We start from the raw sequence: 20,453 nt of genomic DNA on the forward strand, positions 1-20,453 counted from the left end.
TTAAAATGTGGCCACAGGTTCCTCTCGAACATCTGCAAATGTTCTTCGATTGACATTCTGTCAATTATGGTGGAATGGCAGGCACAAGCGTGGAAAATATTGCACGAGGAGCTCACTCTTGAAAACTGAAGGCATTTTTAAAAAACCTTTCCTTTGAAATTCGAGCTATAATGCCAAGACTCCCATTTCCAGCATGTGCTCATGGCAGACGGTATATCTGCAGTTACTCCACGATACTCACTGATGCTTTCTCGATTCGGGCGAGAGCCAAGGGGAAATAACTGGAAGACAGCGGAGCGGCAGCTCCAACGGCGCAAGCAGCTTCGCGCCTGTCTGTCACCTCGGCAGGAGCGAGGCGGCAGCACCGAGCTCCATTTCAGCGCTCGCACCAAGCGAGTCCAACGCGGCCAGAGACCTGCAGCTGCGATCCGGGTTCGTTCAATCATCTCGCATCAGTCGTCCCACCCCCCCCCCCCCCCCCCAATCGCCTCCCTCTCCCGCCACCCCGAGTCGCGGCGTCAGCAAAGCTGTGAGCTGGGGAATTATTCACCTCACAACAACTGCCAGAGGATAGGATCAGAGATTTTTTTAATATTAAAAAAAAGGCCAGTCTTCTCACCAGTAAATGATCGAGTGGCGGCTCGGAAACCAGCATGGACGCTTAAACAACAACAGAAAGAGTTTGCACATCCCAACCGCCAGCCCCCTTTCCTCTTCGCCGTGGCAGAGGGTGCAAGATTGTCTGGCTGACTTGACACAGCGATGGTGAGCCGGGACTGCTGCGTGCCATAAGCGCGGAGAACGCCGGGCGCTGCCCAGTCCGGCTCTCGCTCACGGCCGTCAGGTGTTGCGGCGCTCAGCAATCAAAGCGGCGGGGAAGGTGCAGAGAGGAGAGAGCGAGGCACCGTCAGAGCGCGAGGGGATCAGGGGCTCCGGATCGGATCACAGCCCCTGCGAACCATGGGTTGCTGCAGCGGCAGGTGCACCCTCGTCGTCATCTCCAGCCTGCAACTAGTAAGTGGAACCAAAAACTTTTTTAAACAAAAATACACAAGCATTGGTGTCTGTACATTTGAAAGGAACGTCCGGGCTTTTATAGTCTAACAACATAATTGTTTATATCTGGTTCCAGGAAAGTGGATGGAATAAACATTGGAAACTTTTACGATTTATTTCTCACGAATTAAATGCCAGTAAATATGACATCGTTGTCACAAGCGATGGTCCGCATGTTTAGTGCATTTTGTGGGGTTTTTTTGTAATCAATCATGAACTCAAAGTAGGTGTGCAACAAAAAAAACTATGGCGTTTACAATCATTACAAATCAAACGTGAGATATCGTGTTCATGGCTCGAAGAGTTTTCTTGGGAGGCGAGTTTTTAATCCTTGATGTTCATGGTTTTTCTTAGGGCTATTTTATTTGCGCGAACCGCGATGTTATTCTTGTATAATAGTATGAATGATTTAGGAGTGGTCTTTTCATGGGTCACATTTTAAATGACAATATTCAGTTGTATAATGATAAGGTCGTAGAAATGGATCAATACTGGCAGTTATGCTGGCTTTTCAGTAGTATGTGTTTCAGAAATTCCCCAATTGTTTCAGTTTTGACTGGGGCAAGTTAACAGTCACATTGAACATCGTACACACTATCTTCAGCTTCAGTTTTCTGTCAACTGCAACGGTCCCATTGTGTTTGCTGAATGATGATGATGTCAAGTTGTACACAGCATTATATACCAACAAAGAATAACATGTCTCCAGCCATAGACTGGTCATGTTCAATCAGCTCTAGAGGGTACCCTGCATCATCTGCATGCCTGAGACCAAATTCTTGAAGCATGCAAGCTCCATCATGAGAAGAAGTGCCTCCATAAAGTAATATTCTTATGAACTCGTATGACTTTTTAAGCTTCCAATCACTTCAAATATCTACTTAGGAAGGAGCTGAACCACTTTTCAGGAACACATGCAAACAACAGGAGTGAACAACATCCCAAACTAGTCCACCCATCTGGAGTGCCAACCATCACCTGCTCTGTGGATTGTACATTGGAATCCTCAGTCACCACAAAACTAGAGCAGAAATCCGCATCCTTGACCTTGGTGGGCTGCTTAAGGAGGAGGAGAATAAAATGATGCAATCACAAGTAGTCTCATTTAATTTGGCCCTTCCTACATTAATTACATCATCTCTTATCTCTGAGGAAGATGATGTGCGTGAGGCCAGAAAGTTTTAATGGTCCTTTAAATTAGTTTGCATGTTGCTGACTGTTGAAATGGAAGATACACTCTGACAATTGAATCAAAACAGTGACAATGGATATTCATGTTCAGTGCCAGGATGCAATTGCTTATGCCAAAGGGGACCTGAATTGTTAAAAGCACTTACAGTTATATCGAAATACCCATCATCGTAAATCTAGACTTAAGTAGATGACCAGAAGTGCAATTTTCTTTTAAGCTGTCATTTGCTCACTGAACAAATTTATTCATCTAACTAGGCCTTGTTTTCTGTCAAAAGTTATTGCAATGGTGTCCTCTACGTTTAAAACAGCAGAAGCAGTATTCATGTTGAGCCACAGGGGGCCACTTTTGCTTTAAAACCTCTTCACCTGGAGTCTCCTGTAACAAGAGCACAATGGATAGCTGAGTGCACACATTCAATGTCTAAAATGTCTCAAGCCATCTTGCAAAAATGTCTGTACATAAAATCCTGCCAAATATTAAAAGTAGTTGTGTGAAACTATTGTTATTTATTGCAGATATGTTTGAATATGCCATTATGCCAAACTTTGCAATGTTTTGTGGTGAAATATTATTGCATCAAATGAAAGTTGAAGCAAAGCTGTTCTAGTTTATGTTCATCATATCGGACTTTTTATTCCAAGCTTTTTAAAAAAAAAACCCATGCTGCTGGAAAGAACTCATCCATAACATGTGTAAGAGGAAAGGAATTATCCATGTATCAAGTCTTAGAGTTGGGGAGGGAAGATGGTCAGTCTAAAGAGGAGAGGGGAGGCTTGAGCAGGGTGATTGGAGGTCTGAGATGAGGTGAAAAATGATGGACAGATGGAACAAGGAGGGGAGGGATGGAGTTGGGAGACAGGCAGATGGGTGATAGGTCGAAGTAGAGAAAAAGGACATATGGGGTTGACAAGAGGGTTAAAGGTGGAAGATAGCTGGTAGAGGCAGATAAGTGGGAACACAAGAGGGAGCTATTAGGTGAAAAGTGAAGGGCAAATGCAAGTGATGTTAATCATAAATAGAGAATTTTTTGAAGTTTCAAAAATTAAGATTAGAACCGAAGAAAACCATCAAAGAGAACCATAGAAAAACAATCTATGGTAACAATCTTAATATGTGGGATCAATTTTATTTTGGCAAAACTCACTGTGGATTGAATGGAATAGAGGTGAAGAAATTTTAAGTTACCTGAAATAAGAATGGCAGTGAAACTTCCAGAAAATGTGTACATTCAGTAGTGAAAATGAGAAACAAGCTGCTAGGAGATGCACAGAATATGTGATGCAGTGTAATTCTGTTACTGATGTCAGGAACAAAAATCTACATTAGCTTTGTGTCAAGTATTTTGTTGGGGCTATATATAGACATTTACATGCTGCATGGATTGTGTTCCCCATAAACAAATAGCATCTTTCTTCTGAAGGAATCCCTTGGGATTGACAATGATTTACTTCCATTCTCGATTTGTGACTTTTCTTGGGTGACGCTCAAGTTCATGTTCATTGTCACATGTACAATGATATGATGAGAACATTTGATTTGTGTACACAGCAATAAAAACACAGTGCAGAGAGTATAGTTACAGATAGAATATCGTTAGAGCAGGGAAGGCACCATTATTTCATTCAGGAGTTTCTAACGGCAGGAAATAAACTGTCCTTAAATTTGGTGGCACGTAATGTCACACTCATGAATTTTCTTTCTGATGGAAAGAGGGAGAAGTGAGTCTGGCCAGGGTGGGAGGCTACCCTTCCGAGGCAATGAGTAGTGTACATGGAGTTGGTGAGGAGGAAGGGGGTGCATGTGATGGTCTGAACTGCATTCACAACTCTGCATTTTCTCATTGTCTTGGGTGGGACAGTTCCCTGTGCCACACAATGCTTTCACAGGTGCTGTCACTGGTAGCTCCTGCGGTGGGTATGCAGGTCGTTTGCTCCTTCAGCTATTTGCACAGTGTCTCTATGGATACCCCAGTCATGGCCTTGAAGTTCTCAATGTGTTCCCAATTTTTTATCTCTCCCCCCCCCCCCCCCCCCCCTTTGTGTACCTGGGCCACAGATTTCCGGAATCAATGGCAAAATTATGTTTCTTCAAAAAGGCTCTGAACACAACTTCTTTTTTCTGTCTAGTAATCTCATGGGATTTGGTGTCAGGAATATGAATGATTTATGATTTGGCCTGTCTATTAGAGGCAACTGACTGCACCTACAACCTTGGTTCTGTGGATGTTGACCTGAGAAAGAATGCTGTCATTTGTTTATTTTTGCTCACCGTGAATTTCGAGGACTCTGTTCAGATAACTGGTGATAATTATATCTAGTCCAGATCCCAGTCATGGAGGTATTATATGTGGATTGTGAAGAAACATGTGGGCTTCTGCCTGGATGGAATATTGTGGATTGCAGGTGGTCACATGTCCTCCCAGTCTTAAACTTACTCAGAAGTCACATCACCTGTCAATCAAGGTTGGACTCTGGCCACCCATTCGTGCACACCTTGCCATTGGCTCATATATATTACCCAAGGTTGTTATTGGCTAGGTGCCCAGATTAGAACTGTAAATAGCACCAATGCATAGTACATTCTTTCTCTCTGCCTTGTGGACATCTCACCCTCGCTGGTACAGGGAATGTGTTTGAAAGTCCCTGTTTGTAGAGTGTGTACACATGCATAAGTGCAGTGAACTGAGATTCACTGGTGGTGTGTTATACTGATGACTGGCTCTGCCCCCAACTAACCATATTTAACCCCAGTTTCCCACCTAAACCCTGAGCCCTTCTGAAGACGACTTTAAGACCCTATCCTTAGTTTATAAGCTAATAAAAGCATATGTTCTCCTTCCAGTCATGAGAGCTTTTATTCACACAACAATTTTATTCGCTTATTCCCCAGAAGATGGAAGCACTGCTCAAGCTAGGTATGTTGCTGATAGACCCTCTGTCCCCCAATGCAGCTGACTGGCTAGACTGCTTTCAGGTCTACCTGAATGCAACCAGAGATATCTTCCATACCAATAAACTCAGGAGATCCACACTCATTTCGAGGGTAGGAATGAAAGGGTATGCATTCATCAAGGACTGCTTTACATATGATGCTGCTATTATGGCATTGAAGACTAGGTACCTGAAGTAGCAAAATGAGGTCCTAGCGAGGCACTGACACACTCTATGTTGCCAGTGTCCAGGAGAGACAATCGATATCTACCTGCTGGATCTGTGGACACTCACCAAGAAGTGCAAGTACGAAGTGGCTAAGGGTCGCATTTGTGAGGAAGAACAGACGGGGACATTCTAGTTGCGGATTTCCGCTTGAGGTATGTGAGGCTGCAACTGCTCAAGTCAGTTAAGAAGGACCTGGCTAGCCTCATTGAACTCGCCAAGTCGCTGGAATAGTCCAAGCACGAGAATAACGACCTTGAAGCTAGTGAGCACACTCACCAAGGTGAATCCTTCCAAGGACTGGCTGCTCCTGCTACCCCTGCCCTAATGGCTGCTGCTTTCCATGCAAGAGAGGGCTCCCATACAAGGGAATGCTTTTTCTGTGGCAAGAGCCAGCATCCCCGATCTTGTTGCCCGGCTAAAGACATGCTTTTCTCCAGCGATGGCAAGGGTTTGCCATGTGAGGGGAATCCTGGGGATGTTCACGGCCTGCACCACTCCTGGATCTGATTCCAGCCCCAAGTTATCGGCCTTGAATTTACCTGAACCTATTTGCAGCGCCACATGCTGGAGGAGGGTGGTTGTGAGAAAACAGCGCAAAAAGGCTCGGCGGCCATCTTGCCATGACTCAAAATCAAATTACGCCATCATTGTCAGATGAAGAAGGATTGTGGCCATCTTGCCACACCACAAGGTTGACGCCATCGTGCCCTTGTGCAACCCAGGATGGTGGGGGCCACTCAAGGAGTACGGAGCCTCCAGGGTCCTAGCCTCGATGGTCCTAGATCAGGACAGACCTCACCAGCTCAGCAACTCCATAATGACTGTGAAAGCAAATGGACATTCCACTAAATGTCGAATCGACACAGGCTCTACTGAAAGCTTCATAGACTCACGAACTGTGCATGAATACAATCTAAAGATGTATCCTTCTAATTATCGCATATTCCTCGTGTCTCATTTGCATTCTGTGCGTATTCAACAACATTGTATAGTACATTTGTCGTTTGAAGGGGGGACTTCTGTAAGATTCGACTTTATGTACTTGATGAATTGTGTGCTCTGGTTTTGTTGGGTCTGGACTTCCTGTGTCACCTTAAAAGCATGATTATGGAGTATTCTGGTCCCCTCCCCCTGTAATGGTTCGGAATGGAGGGCCACTAAAATCAGAACCCACATCATTGGAGAGTACAAGTGGTGGTGGTAAAAGTGGAAAATAGGTCCAGGCTGGTAATTGACTATAGCCAAACCATTAATCGGTACACTATCCTGGATGCATACCCCCTCCCTTGAATTGTGGACATGTATCAGGTTGATTGAACTATTGACCTGAAAGCTGCTTATCACCAGCTGCCAATCCGTTCCAAGGATTATCCATACACGGCATTTGAGGTATCATTTCCAGAGGGTCACTAACGAGTTTCTATCTTCCAGAGGCAAATGGACAGAATGGTTGATGAGCATGGATTGAAGGCTACCTTCTCCTACCTCAATAATATCACCATCAGTGGCCATACCCTGGAGGACTATGATGCCAACCTTCAGAGTTTTCTCCACAAAGCGAAAGCCCTAAACCTCACTTATAACTTGTGTGTGTTCAGAACTAAACGTTTGGCTATCCTTGGCTACGTGGTGGAGAATGGCATCATTGGCCCTGACCCCAATAGGATGCCTCCCCTGTTAGAGCTCCCCATTCCCCGGACCACAAAGGATTTGAGGAGATACCTGTGGTTTTTCTCATATTATGCCCAGTGGATCCTTCCATGTGCTGATAAGGTTCAACCTCTCTTAAAAGCCACTTCTCGTCCCCTCTCGGCTGAAGCCCAAACAGCTCTTAATTACCTCCAAAACCACATTGTGAAAGCTGCCATGCACGCGCTGGATAGAAATCTACCTTTCCAAGTGGAAAGTGACGCTTTGGACATGGACCTGGCCACTACCCTCAACCAGGCGGACAGGCCGGTTGCATTTTTTTCTCGGACATTGCACAGCCACGAGCTCCAAAATCCCTCTGTGGAAAAGGAGGCTCAAGCCATTGTAGAAGCTGTGAGACACTACCTGGCTGGTAAGAAATTTATGCTCCTCACTGACCAGCGCTCGGTTGCATTCATGTTTAATAACGTCAAGAGGGGAAAAATCAAAAATGACAAAATTGCTAGGTGGAGGATCAAGCTCCACACCTACAATTATGACATTGCCTATCGGCCAGGAGCCCTTAATGACCCTCCAGCTTCCTTATCCAGAGGAAGCTGTGCCTCTGCACATACCATTCATCTGCAGTCTCTACATAATGAGCTCTGCCATCCAGGGGTTACCTGCATGGCTTATTTTGTCATGGTGCACAATCTGCCCTACTCCATTGGAAGATGTCAGGGAAATGACCAGGTCTTGCCAGGTTTGCGCGGAGTGCAAGCCACACTTCTACCGCCCCACCAAAGCGCACCTGATTAAGTCATCCAGGCCCTTCAAACAGCTTAGTGTCAATTTTAAGGGATCTCTTCCCTCCACGAACTGGAACACTTTCTTCCTCTCTGTCATTGATGAGTACTCCCACTTCCTGTTTGCCATCCCATGTCCAGACATGTCCACTTTGTCACTCATAAAGTCCTAGATTCCATTTTCGCCCTGTTCAGGTATCTCAGCTATATACATAGCGACCGGGGCTCATCCTTTATGTGTGATGAGTTACGTCATTACCTGCTGGTAAGGGGCATCACGTCCAGCAGGACGACTAGCTACAACCCCTGGGGGAATGGGCAGGTTGAAAAGGAAAATGTCTGGAAGGCTGTCAAACTGGCCCTCAAATCAAGAGGCCTTCCAGACTCACGCTGGCAATAAGTTCTTCCTATGGCACTCCATTCCATCTGGACGCTACTATGTACACCGACCAATGCCATGAGCTCATGAGCTCCTATTCAATTTCAAGAGAAGGTCGGCACTGGGAACTACACTCCCAAACTGGCTCACCACTCCTGGTCCGGTCCTTCTCAGGAAGCACGTGAAGAGAAGCAAGACTGACCCCCTGGTGGAAAGGGTGAAACTGCTCCATCCCAGTCCCACATACGCCTATTAGAGTATCCGAATGACAGGGAGGACACTGTCTCCATCAGGGACCTTGCACCTGCCAGAACAAAGAGTCCGTTGCCTCAAGTGCCCTACAAGCCATGAAACTTATTCTTGCCACTCCCAGTCAGGGCCTCAGGTAATCCGGTTCAAGAGGAAAGTGCATCCCCCTCTACTGTAAAGCTGGAGACCCCATCTGCCACTCCTCCCTCACAAGGGGACCAAGAGACCCAAGGAGCCCAAGGCCCTCCCATGCTTATGCACTCCACCAGGATCTCCAGACCCCCGGACTGCTTAAATCTGTAAATTTGTAAATACCTGTATATTTTTTTGAATTTCTTTTTTAATCAGTGCTCTCTCTCTTCATTCATAGACCCTAAATTCTGCTGGAAGGGGTGAATGCAGTGAACTGAGATTCACTGGATGTGTTATACTGATGGCTGGCTCTGCCCCCATCTACCCATATATAACCCTGGTTTCCCACCTAAACCCTGAGCCCTTCTGAAAACCACTGTAAGACCCTATCCTTAGTTATAAGCTAATAAAAGCCTGTTCTCCTTCCAGTCTGAGGGCTTTTATTCATGTCACAATGCGTGTGTAGAAGATAGTCAGCCACTGGTATCTGAGTCAAACCTGGATCTGATGTGATTGTCTATATAGTTATTTAGTAGTAGAGTAATTAAGAAACATTTGATGTTCTCCACCTTTGTGTGTTCAATAAAGTTACCTATAATTGGAACACTTGGGTCCAATCTCACCTCTCTGTGAACCCACCGGACCTGATATATTCTTCCAAACACAATAGGAGGGCAAGTGCCCAGTGGACTATGTGTTTTGTGTTGGGTTTTCAGTCTTGATCTTGATACTCTTTTCCTCAATCAGTTAAAGGATGTGCTGGTTTCTTGTCGGCAGTGGGAAATTTCTTCACTGATGTGTAGCTTCCAAAGTATGCTAAGTGTTTGGATGATAATTTAGTTAGTATAATTAGTAGCTTTATGAATTATACTAATATAGGTTGAAAAGTGTACACTGAAGAAGATTATTGAGATTACAACAGGATCTATATTTAGTTGGGATTGGGAAAGAGGTCATAACAAATAGCAGATGGAAATCAAGGTGGATATATGCGAGGTGTTGATTTTTTGTAAATTAATTCAGGGCAGAATTTACATAGTAAATGGTAGGCCTTAAAAAAAAAAGTGCTGGAGAACAGAAAGACCCAAGGGTACATGTACATATTTCTATGAAAGCAATGACACCGGTAGACAGGAGTGACAGGATGGTTTGGCTCGCTTGTTAAACTATTAAGTTAAACTATTGAGTTAAAGTATTGTTTACAGGAGCTAGAATGTCATTAAACAAATGCACAAGATGTTGGTGAGAACATATTTGGAGCATTATGTGCAATTCTGGTTGCCCACTGATCAAAAATAGGATATTAAGGTGGAAAGGATTCAGTTCAGTTTCATGAAGATGCTACCAGAGAGTTTGAGTTATAAGGAGATACAGTGTAGGCTGAAGGATGACCTTGTATTGAGGTATACAAAAAGGCCATAGATAAGGTAAATGGTCACAGTCTTTTTCCCCTGGATAGGAGAGTTTAAAATTGGAGGCTAAAAATAAGGTGAGAGATACTTGAGGGGCAACTTTATCTACCTTATGGTGGATATGTGGAACAAGCTGCCAGAGAAATTAGCGAAGGTGGGTACAATTATAATGTTTAAAAGACATTGAGACACACACATGGAGAGGAAAGGTTTAAAGGTACCAGAAATAGGTTTAGATGGTAATTCTCCCAATTAAGGATCAAAAATAAAGCAGCTTTCAGAGAGAGAGGACTAGTTGGTTCAGTTCTCTGTGCCTTCTCTTTGTGGGAAGAATCACGCTAAGTGCATCATCAATAAATATGCACAGTGTCTTGTAAGCTGTGCATCCACTATAGCCTCTGGCAAAATTTTCAGTGTTCTAATAGCTCTCCAAAAAGAAATGACTTCTATCTTTTCTCATTGGTCTCTAATGGATAATTTGAATTTGATAATTGTTCATCTCTGACTTCAGGGAGAGTGGGAAAATGTATCAGTTCATGATTAAATGGCAGGGAAGACTCAATGGGCTGAATAACTGATTTCTGTTCCTGTCTTACGGTTACTTCAGTGCATTGTATATGTAATATCTCCACTCTTTCAGTTATTGGTATTTACAATAGAAGTTACCTGATCCAGGAAAGATTAAACTTTTAAGTTTTTTTTACATTGCTGTATCTGACCTGACCTTGTTGGTTTTGGTGCAGTTGGATAACCATGTTGAGGAACTCCATTGCCTCCAAACTCGTAAACCTCCCGACAGGCCACTCGGACTGGATCATGTCCATGCGACTCCCCCTTCAAAACAAGCGTTGCATCACCCTCATCAGTGTCTATGCTCCAACCCTCCAGGCGGAGCCAGCAGAAAAGGACAAGTTCTACACTGATCTGCGCAACCTCATTTAATGCACCCCTACAGCAGACAAGGTTGTCATCCTTGGCGACTTCAACGCTCGCGTCGTCAAAGACTCAGAAACCTGGCCAGGAATCCTGGGCAAGCATGGTGTCGGCAAGTTCAACGACAACGGGCGCCTCCTGTTGGAGCTCTGCGCAGAACAGCAGCTTGTCATTGCAAACACCCTTTCTCAGCAGAGGGACGGCCTGAAGACTACCTGGATGCATCCCCGATCCAAACACTGGCACCTCCTGGACTACTTCCTGGTGCGAGAAAGAGACAAATGAGATGTGCTCCACACCAGAGTCATGCCCAGCGCGGAATGCCACACTGACCACTGGCTGGTTCGCTGCTAGCTCGACCTTCACTTCAAGCCAAAGTCCAGGAACAGTAAAGCCCCCAGAAAGAGGTTCAATGTTGGAAACTTGCAGTCAGTCGAAGTGTGAGGAAACTTCCAGGTAAACCTCAAAGCAAAGCTCTAGGATGAAATCCGCCTCACAGACTCGTCCCCTGAAACCCTTTGGGATCAGCTGAAGACTGCCATACTGCAATCCACTGAAGAGGTACTGGGCTTCTCCTCCAGGAAAAACAAGGACTGGTTTGATGAAAACAACCAGGAAATCCAGGAGCTGCTGGCAAAGAAGCGAGCTGCCCACCAGGCTCACCTTGCAAAGCTGTCCTGGCCAAAGAAGAAACGAGCCTTCCGTCGTGCATGCAGCCATCTTCAGCGCAAACTCTGGGAGATCCAAAATGAGTGGTGGACTAGCCTTGCCAAATGAACCCAGCTCAGCGCGGACATTGGCGACTTCAGGGGTTTTTACGAGGCTCTAAAGGCTGTGTACGGCCCCTCACCCCAAGTCCAAAGGCTGCTGCGCAGCTCAGACGGCAAAGTCCTCCTCAGCGACAAGATCTCCATCCTCAACCGATGGTCAGAACACTTCCAATCTCTTTTCAGTGCCAACTGCTCAGTCCAAGAATCCGCCCTGCTCCAGCTCCCTCAACAGCCCTTAAGGCAAGAGCTGGATGAGGTCCTCACCCAGGAAGAGACATATAAGGCAATTGAACAACTGAAAAGTGGCAAAGCAGCAGGTATGGATGGAATCCCCCCAGATGTCTGGAAGGCTGGCGGCAAAACTCTGCATGCCAAACTGCAGGAGTTTTTCAAGCTCTGCTGGGACCAAGGAAAGCTGCCTCACGACCTTCGTGATGCCATCATCATCACCCTGTACAAAAACAAAGGCGAGAAATCAGACTGCTCAAACTACAGGAGAATCACGCTGCTCTCCATTGCAAGCAAAATCTTCACTAGGATTCTCCTAAATAGAATAATACCTAGTGTCGCCAAAAATGTTCTCCCAGCATCACAGTGCGGCTTTCGTGCAAACAGAGGAACCACTGACGTGGTCTTTGCCCTCAGACAGCTCCAAGAAAAGTTCAGAGAACAAAACAAAGGACTCTACATCACCTTTGTTGACCTCACCAAAGCCTTTGACACCATGGGTAGGTAAGGGCTTTGGCAAATACTAGAGTGCCACGGATGCCCCCCAAATTTCCTCAACAGTGTACTTTATATAGCAAAGGTGAAAAGCATAACCAACATTTTGGGCTTAAGTCCTTCATCAAGGCTCAAGCAATTGGTTAGGTATCTTTCCTATTGTTATTTAAAGGTTCCATTATTGTCACGTAATGCTACATTTAGAATGTAACATGACTTTTGTCTATTGTAAGGCAGACAGAGAGATTCCACTTTGTCCAGCACCCCTCACAGAAACCTACAGCACCTGGTATTCCTAGGTGGTCTTCCCTCCAAATACTGATGAGGCCTGAGTCTGCTTAACTTCTGAGATCAGACATTCTTATGTATATTCAGGCTATTACGCTTATAAAGTACTCTGTTTGACCTGCTGAGTTTCTCCAGCATTGTGTTTATACTTCAGCCATGATGTTTGCAGACCTTCGTGTTTTAATGCCGCCTACTTTAGTTTCCCCACAAATTTTTACATAGTATTGACTTGGCCTTGTATTGCTGTTCCTTTGCCTTTTGCAAAGTGTAGATCCTGGAATTTCCTCCTCAGGATGTGGAATACTTTGAACAGGTAGATCCTGGAATTTCCTCCTTCTCAGGATGTGGAATACTTTGAACAGGTACATCCTGGAATTTCCTCCTCCTCAGGATGTGGAATACTTTGAACAGAAATGCTCCAGTGCATCAAGAAAATAAGTCAATTTCATCTTCTCAAGGGCATTTAAGGAAAGGGGGACTAAATACTGACCTTTCCAGTGACACCCAAAGCATGAATGCTGAGCATATTCAGGACTATTGTATAATTCATAACAACACCAAAATAAGTGAGAAAATTGTAGATGGGATGATGAACATTGAATACTCATGTTATTTTGGCATTTGTTGCTACTCAGAGCAAAGCAAATGTTCATTGGATTTGCACTAATTTTCATGGATCTTCCATAATTACATAAAATGAGACTCTAATCTTGCAAAAGTTCATTTTCAGAAGCAGAGATGTTATTTAACTTTAGAATTGTCACATATTAACAGACTGCAATCTTGCTGAATTGTGTTTGTATCTACAGGGTGATAGCAAAACTTTACATTGTCAAACGTGCTTAAGGATGAGCAAACTGGTGAAGTGCAATTTAGGAGGAATTCTATGAGCAGTGAGCATGTCCATGGATTTCTGGATTAAACTACTGAATGTAATAACCCAACTTCTACACAGCAAATTGGGGCACTTTTTGCCTCCTACTGACACTTGCCAAAATATGGCCAATAAGTCAGATCCATATTAGTGTCATTCCAAAATGATAAATGTGACAGCAATTACTCATGTATCTTTTGACATCCTTCATCTTTTTAACTCAGAAATTTGACAGAACTGCGCTATGTCCATGTTTGTCTGGGTGCTTTCTGCTTTCATCTCGATCAAATGCTTGCTCACAATCCCATTGGAATTTTTTTCTTTTTCTTTAACTGCAGGCTGCCAGTTATGAGTGACAAACCAGAGAGTGAACTGTGCTGTTATTCATGTTGGCATTCAAACATAAAGAAATTTTACTGGAGTTGATTTTAAATTCTGAGAACAGTCAGAAAAAGCAACTTGTTGCCAATTACCGTAGAAAGATGTATAGTTCCAATATTATTTAAGTATGGATTGTACGATGCTTGATGAGTTGGTGAGTGAGTTTGGTGAATTTCATTGAGGAAGAAATGGGTCTTGGGACGATAAATAAAAGGGTTTAAACAAAGTTGGCACAAGAATGGGGACAAGAGTTTTAGGTCAGATAATGGAGCAGCTGGACAGGATGTTACCTTAGATTATACTATGGGTAGCAAGGAAATAGATTGCTCGGGTCTTTGCATCCTCATTGGTCACAGGAGGGATACCAGAGGACTGGAGAATAATAAATTCTAAGGACAGGATTTATGAGCATTTGGAGAGACGTAGTCTAATTCAGGATAATCAGCATAGCTTTGTGATAGGCAGGTCATTCCTCATTAACCAAAATTGAGCTTTTTGAGAAAGTGATAAAACAAGTTGATGAAGATATAGAAGTAGATGTGATGTATATGGATATTTTTTTCTTTTTAAATATTTTATTGATTTTCACAAATAAGCATGCATATATACAAAACATTAATGCATACTATTAATGACAAATTAAATAACTCACCAAATTATAAAACACATACAGTGCAAACATAATTCAAAATTACATCAAAAATAGAATTTCCACCTAAAGCATAATTCTAAACCCTATCCCCTAACCCAAGGTGTATGATTAAAAAAAAATCTACTTTGTTCATGAAATAAAACTACAAATAGTAACATTCAAAAATAATATTATGCCCAGAGGTTAAGAGGGTATTTCAGGAATGGTCCCCACAGCATTTGAAACCATATACTTGAATTATTAATAGATTAATAATTGATCTTTTCTAAATTTAAACAGGGCATAATGTCCCTCAGTCATTGAGCATGAGTGGGTGGGGAACCATCTAAACAGTATCGCATGTCTTGCCAAGAGAGAAGCAAAAGACAGAGTACAATCTTTAATTGGTGTGATAGATTATGTGATATTTTATATTGTATATAGATATGTTTTAAAGGAGACAAATTGTGGCAGGTTTTTTTCATGTAGGTCACAAACAAATACAAACAAATTCAAAACAGATCTCATTCAAAATGCCAGAGCTCTGCTCAAGCCAGAGGGTGCCTTTGAAGAATGCCTATAGAGACTTCACAAGTAGGTGTTAATTGCACATGCTGTGGAGTAATGGACTATTGTTTTGGAAAGGAACAGATGAATGGACTTGAAGATTAGATCTGGAGCCGCAGTCTGTCTGAATGAAGTTTGTTGTTTGAGGAAAGTCGAGCAGTGTGTTAAACAGGCTTTTCTCTGTGTGCTACCTTCGGTTCTACAGTTCAGTAGCAGCTGGGACTGGAACATTACCAAAGCCAGGTGAAATTCATAAATGTAAAATTTTGTGTACAGCTTAAGAATTGTTTGATAATGGTAAACTTGGAGGAGTGAGAAGTGAGATTTGACTGTGAATGAAATAATTTTTCTGAACTTATACACATATTACATATACATGCACTTAGAATTAGAAGGGGGATTAAGTTAATAGGAATAAGTTAAACTTTGATCCTGTTTTTATGTTTAAAAAAGATAATTAAAGCAAATTTTGTTTAAGTAACCGTTTGTTTTAATGAATTTCTATTTCTGCTGGGGTTTGGGGTCCTCTAGGCCCATTACATTGAAGTTAAAAGAATATCACCCTCTTCAGTTGTACCAAAAAAAGCAACAAAAGGATTAGGCTATAAATTTACATTAAGAATTAAAGATAAAGTTTGAAAAACCTCCCTCCAATATTTTCAAGGCTAGGACACAACCAAATCATACGAATTAAAGAAGTCGCTTCTCTCTTGCATTGATCACAACAAGAATTTTCATCTGCTTAGATTCAAGATCATTTAACTTAGATTTGTGGGCCCTATGTACAACTTTAAATTGTAACAAACAATGATGGGCACATAAGGATATAGTATTAACCATCTTAAGAATTAGATCCTAAACTCTGTCAATTAATTTTAACTAGAGGGGCATTTCTCAAACCCACCAACTTATCATAAATAGTGGATATTAAACCGATGCGAGAATGTTGGAGACAAAATAACGCATCAACAATGTTCTCATCAGATGCCTGAGGAAAATCAGCTATCTGAGATTTGAGAAAATGTCTGATTTGCAGATATCTGAAAAAAATTAGTATTTGGTAAATTGAACTTACCAGAAAGCTGTTCAAATGATGCAGAACTATTATCAATAAAAAGATCTTTGAAGCATTCAATACCTAATCTAAACCAGAAAAACAGGACTGTGTAAAGGTTGAAAAAGATGATTGAATAAAACAAGACTTGAAAGAAAAAAAACCATGAAGTCCAAAGTTTGTTTTTTATAAACTGCACCCAGACTCTTACAGTGTGCCTAACAACAGGATTATCAATTGATGCATTTAAAGAGAAAGGAAGTGAAGATCCAAAAAATGGAAACTTTTTTTGCAGAATTCAACTCCATTGCTACCCATGCTGATTATGAAAATGTAACCAAAAGATAAGGTTAGGTTATGTTACATTATGTTGACTGCCCAGTAATACAATCTGAAATTAGGTAGAGCCATGCCTCCGTTCCTTTTAGGTTTTTGAAGATGAACTTTGTTTAGACAAGGGCGCTTACCCTTCCACATTACAAGATGATATAATCAAATCAAGAGATCAAAAAAAACAATTTGGGAATGAAAATTGATGTAGACTGGAAAAAGGTATAAAAATCTAGGTAAGATATTCATTTTCATAGAATTAATACAACTGACCAGGGTTAAAGACAGGGGTGAACATTGTGTTTAAAAACTGTTTCACATGCTTTAATAACATTATATATGCAATACTTTATACATGATTTCCACCATAATAGTTTTTCCGCTCTCGCTCGTGGGCACTCTATCTCTCGCTCTTGATCACTCTCTCTCTCTCAAGCGCGCTCTCTCTTTCTCATCTCATCAATGATGGCATGAAGACGTTGATGGTCTAAAATGTTTGGGGACCCACTGATGTAGAGCGACTGTCAATCTGATTTCTAATTAGGAGCTCCTCATCATTTTTCAAGAGTTAGACAAATTGGAATAAAGAATGCATTATTATTATGTCAACGACATCATGATACAAGCAAGCAATAAATAACTGATGTAATAGAGGCTGCTTTAATGCTGATATTGTCTGCACAATGTTTACTGTTTGCAATTTTTTTTACAATGTGCCATTACACAGTCACAACAGAATAGGCTTTGTGTCTTTTGGCAAAGGCCAAAAGCAATGTCTGGAGCAAAATGGAGATAAATCTGCAGAAAAAGCTTCCAAGGGGATGCAAAAATTAGAGAGTCTGAGAAAATAAATATACAGAGGATCAAAGGAATTAATTTGATTTATTTATTTTAATTTAGCCATCCATCGTGATAACAAGCCCTTCTGGCCCTCCTGCCCATGTAGCCCAAATACGTTTTGAAGGGTGGGAGGAAATCGGAACAAGTGGAGGAAAACCATGCAGAGATGGGAAGAAGGTACAAACTCCTTACAGGCAGTGCCAGATTCAAACCTGGATTGCTGGTGTGACACTAACCATGCCACCCAATAGGAATAGAAGGATTTGAGGATATCAGTCAACTTTGGAATCTTGAGAGAAGACAACCAAACTAAAAGTGATAGATAAAGTTCACCCTGTAAATTGGGAGAGGTTTGTTATCCAAAATTAGCTGAGAAGATCAATAAATGTGTAACAGATGTGGCTCTGGATCACAATCAACTGCAAGATTTAGAGCAGTGAGAGATATGAGACAAAGAGTCAGCATGAACAGGTCACAGAAGAATAAGGGAACTGTAATGTCCTTTAATTTTTATTTATGTACTGTATACCAAGTTTATCATTTGGTGAAAACAGTAGGTCAAGCAGTGTCCTTTATATAGCAAAGGTAAAAATGCATAACCGACATTTCGAGCTAGAGCCCTTCATCAAAGTATGGAACAATGTCTGCAGGTGTGCCTGCAGATTTTTGTGCTTTACTTTTGCATTATGCCTAGGTTGTGTGTTTTGCATGTTTTTGCACAAAGGAAGGGAGGAGGATGTTTCGTTGGGTTTTAATTGTATAATCAGATGATAATAAGCTTGGAACTTAAGTTGTGGGTATGTAAATCTTGAATATCAGGAAGATCACAAGTGAAGTTTTTGAATCTAAGCATTCAGATGTAGTAGTTGACCTTTGTTTATCAGTGTATGTAATCCACCAATGTAAATATTCTTATTAACTATTTTTCAAACAAAGTTGGAGGGAGTTTATTAGCTGATAAGGAAACTGCTGCCTTATCAAACTTCAAAACAAAATCTGCAGTACTTTGGTACCACAATAAATATTTAATTGTTTTACTTGATTGGCCCGATAGTACAATTGATTATTGAATGACTCCACAAGTGAGTTGAAGCCACACTCAATTATACCTGTCCAGAACAAACCACAGTACTTGCAAGAGATAAAGCAACCAGGAATAATAACATGTATTCTGGGAAATTAGTTTTCATTACTATCCAATCATCAGTAATGTTGGAAAAAAGATCAGGAGCAAGCTGATCCCTCTCACAATGTCGCTATTTGTTGTAAATGAGGATTCAGTCTTTCGACAAGCATTTTTGATTCCGAGAAGCAGATGAAAATATTTGAGTACCGATGGTTAAGAGAATCAATCCAATTTATGGGTTGCAACAGAAAATTCTGAAGTTGTACAAATTCCAAAGTAAAAGTGGGCATGATGTGATTGTTTTTAGTTTATGAGCATTTAATAATTACCAACAAGATTTCGCCCTCTCTTTGGTTTTATTGCACAGCAGCAAAACATCAGAAATTTCCAATTCACTATCTGGGACACAATGAAAGCCTACTTATGTGGTCAAATTATATACAGCTAGTATAAACAAAAAGTCCAGGATAGAAAGAATGGATTTGATTAAACAGATTGATCTACAATTTGCCCAAAATAAAGACTCAGAATTATTTAAGAGAAGTACTGAACTCAAAACTAAATTTGATCTACTTTCCATCGTCCAATTGAACAACAAATATTGAGAACTAGATTTTACATCCATGGAGAATAATCTGATAAATTGCTAGCCAAACAATTGAAAGATACTTCAGTTTATTTTTAAAAAAAAAGCAAATTAACAGGATATGTCTCCCTGACGGTGCAACAGCCATCCATCACTCTAACATAAATTAAGTTTTTAGAGATTACTATTTCAAACTTTACTCTTCTGAATTTAACAATGAATATGATCTGATGAATAATTTCTTAGATCATTTAGATATACCGACGATATCTCAGAAAAAAACAACAAAGCTTGGACACATTATTACAGGGAAAACAGAGACAAAAGTGTCAAGGTGTGAGACCAGATCTAGCATCTGGCACCAAAATGCAACTCACAAAAGTACTGGAAAAACTCAGAAGGTTGCACAGGAAATAAAGTGTAACCAATGTTTTGGGCCTGAGCCCTTCATCAAGGAATGAGCATAAAGCTGACAGGCACCTCAATTAAAACGTGAGGAGAGGAGGGGGGGGGGGGAAGAGCACAGGCTAACTGTCCTAATTGGAATAGGTGGGTGGGTGAAAGAGAAAAAAGCTGAGAAGTGATGGGGAGAGGATAGCTCTGAATGGAGAAGGAAGGGGTGGGGCAGGAGGACGGGAAACAGAGGGATAGGGAAAGAGAAAAACTCAGGAGAGGAGCTTAACAGAAACTGGAGAAGTTTAGGTTCCAAATTGATTTAACTGCCACCAGTAGTAGTTTGTCCAGTGCTCTTTGTTGTGAAGAATTATATTTGTTTGTCATTGGGGTGGAAATGCTTTCATGAAACCTGCATTGATCTCTACACGATTGTTCCTTGGATGGTTTTAATGCTTAAACAACTTTATTTCTTGATCTGCTTGAACCAACAATGCACTTCTGTCTTGGTGACCATTTTGTTCCCATGTCAACTGTGCATATTTCCTACTGGGAAGTGTATTTATTTTAATTCACGCATAATAACACATCTTTCCCTTTTTAATCATGAAAAAAAAAACAAAGATATCTACATTCCATAACCAGCAGCTTTCAATTAGTCAGTCCTTTTTGGTCTGGTACGTGTTTCCACCAGTGTATTGCCTGCATTTGCTGCTTTAGTATTTGTCTCTTTCTGTGAACTCTGAACAAAATGTTCCTTTTCTACATGTGCTGGCGTCTTTTGTGTACTGATAGTGACAGGTCACAACTGGGGGTTGGAGCTTGTGGTCGTGGAGCCATGTGGTTCCTTCTCAGAGGTGTCCCTCCCTCTGTCTGGATCTGGTAGGAATGTGGATCTATTTCCTCTTGCATATATTGCTGCATGGACCATGTGCCAGAAT

The 20,453-nt window shown here is 41.8% G+C and overlaps 1 protein-coding gene across 3 annotated transcripts in view; it reads left to right on the forward strand.

Moving 5' to 3' along the window:
* Positions 1 to 509: 509 nt before the first annotated feature.
* The window catches only part of nkain2 (sodium/potassium transporting ATPase interacting 2), a 544,966-nt gene continuing 525,022 nt past the window's right edge, over positions 510 to 20,453 (forward strand). For all 3 annotated transcript variants that reach the window (XM_069886894.1, XM_069886895.1, XM_069886897.1), the window contains exon 1: positions 510 to 1,014. In XM_069886894.1, the coding sequence (XP_069742995.1) occupies positions 961 to 1,014 (54 nt within the window). In that variant the 5' untranslated portion in view covers positions 510 to 960. The remainder of the gene's footprint in view (positions 1,015 to 20,453) is intronic.

Source organism: Narcine bancroftii, chromosome 6, assembly GCF_036971445.1.
Source record: "Narcine bancroftii isolate sNarBan1 chromosome 6, sNarBan1.hap1, whole genome shotgun sequence".
NCBI lineage: Eukaryota > Metazoa > Chordata > Chondrichthyes > Torpediniformes > Narcinidae > Narcine > Narcine bancroftii.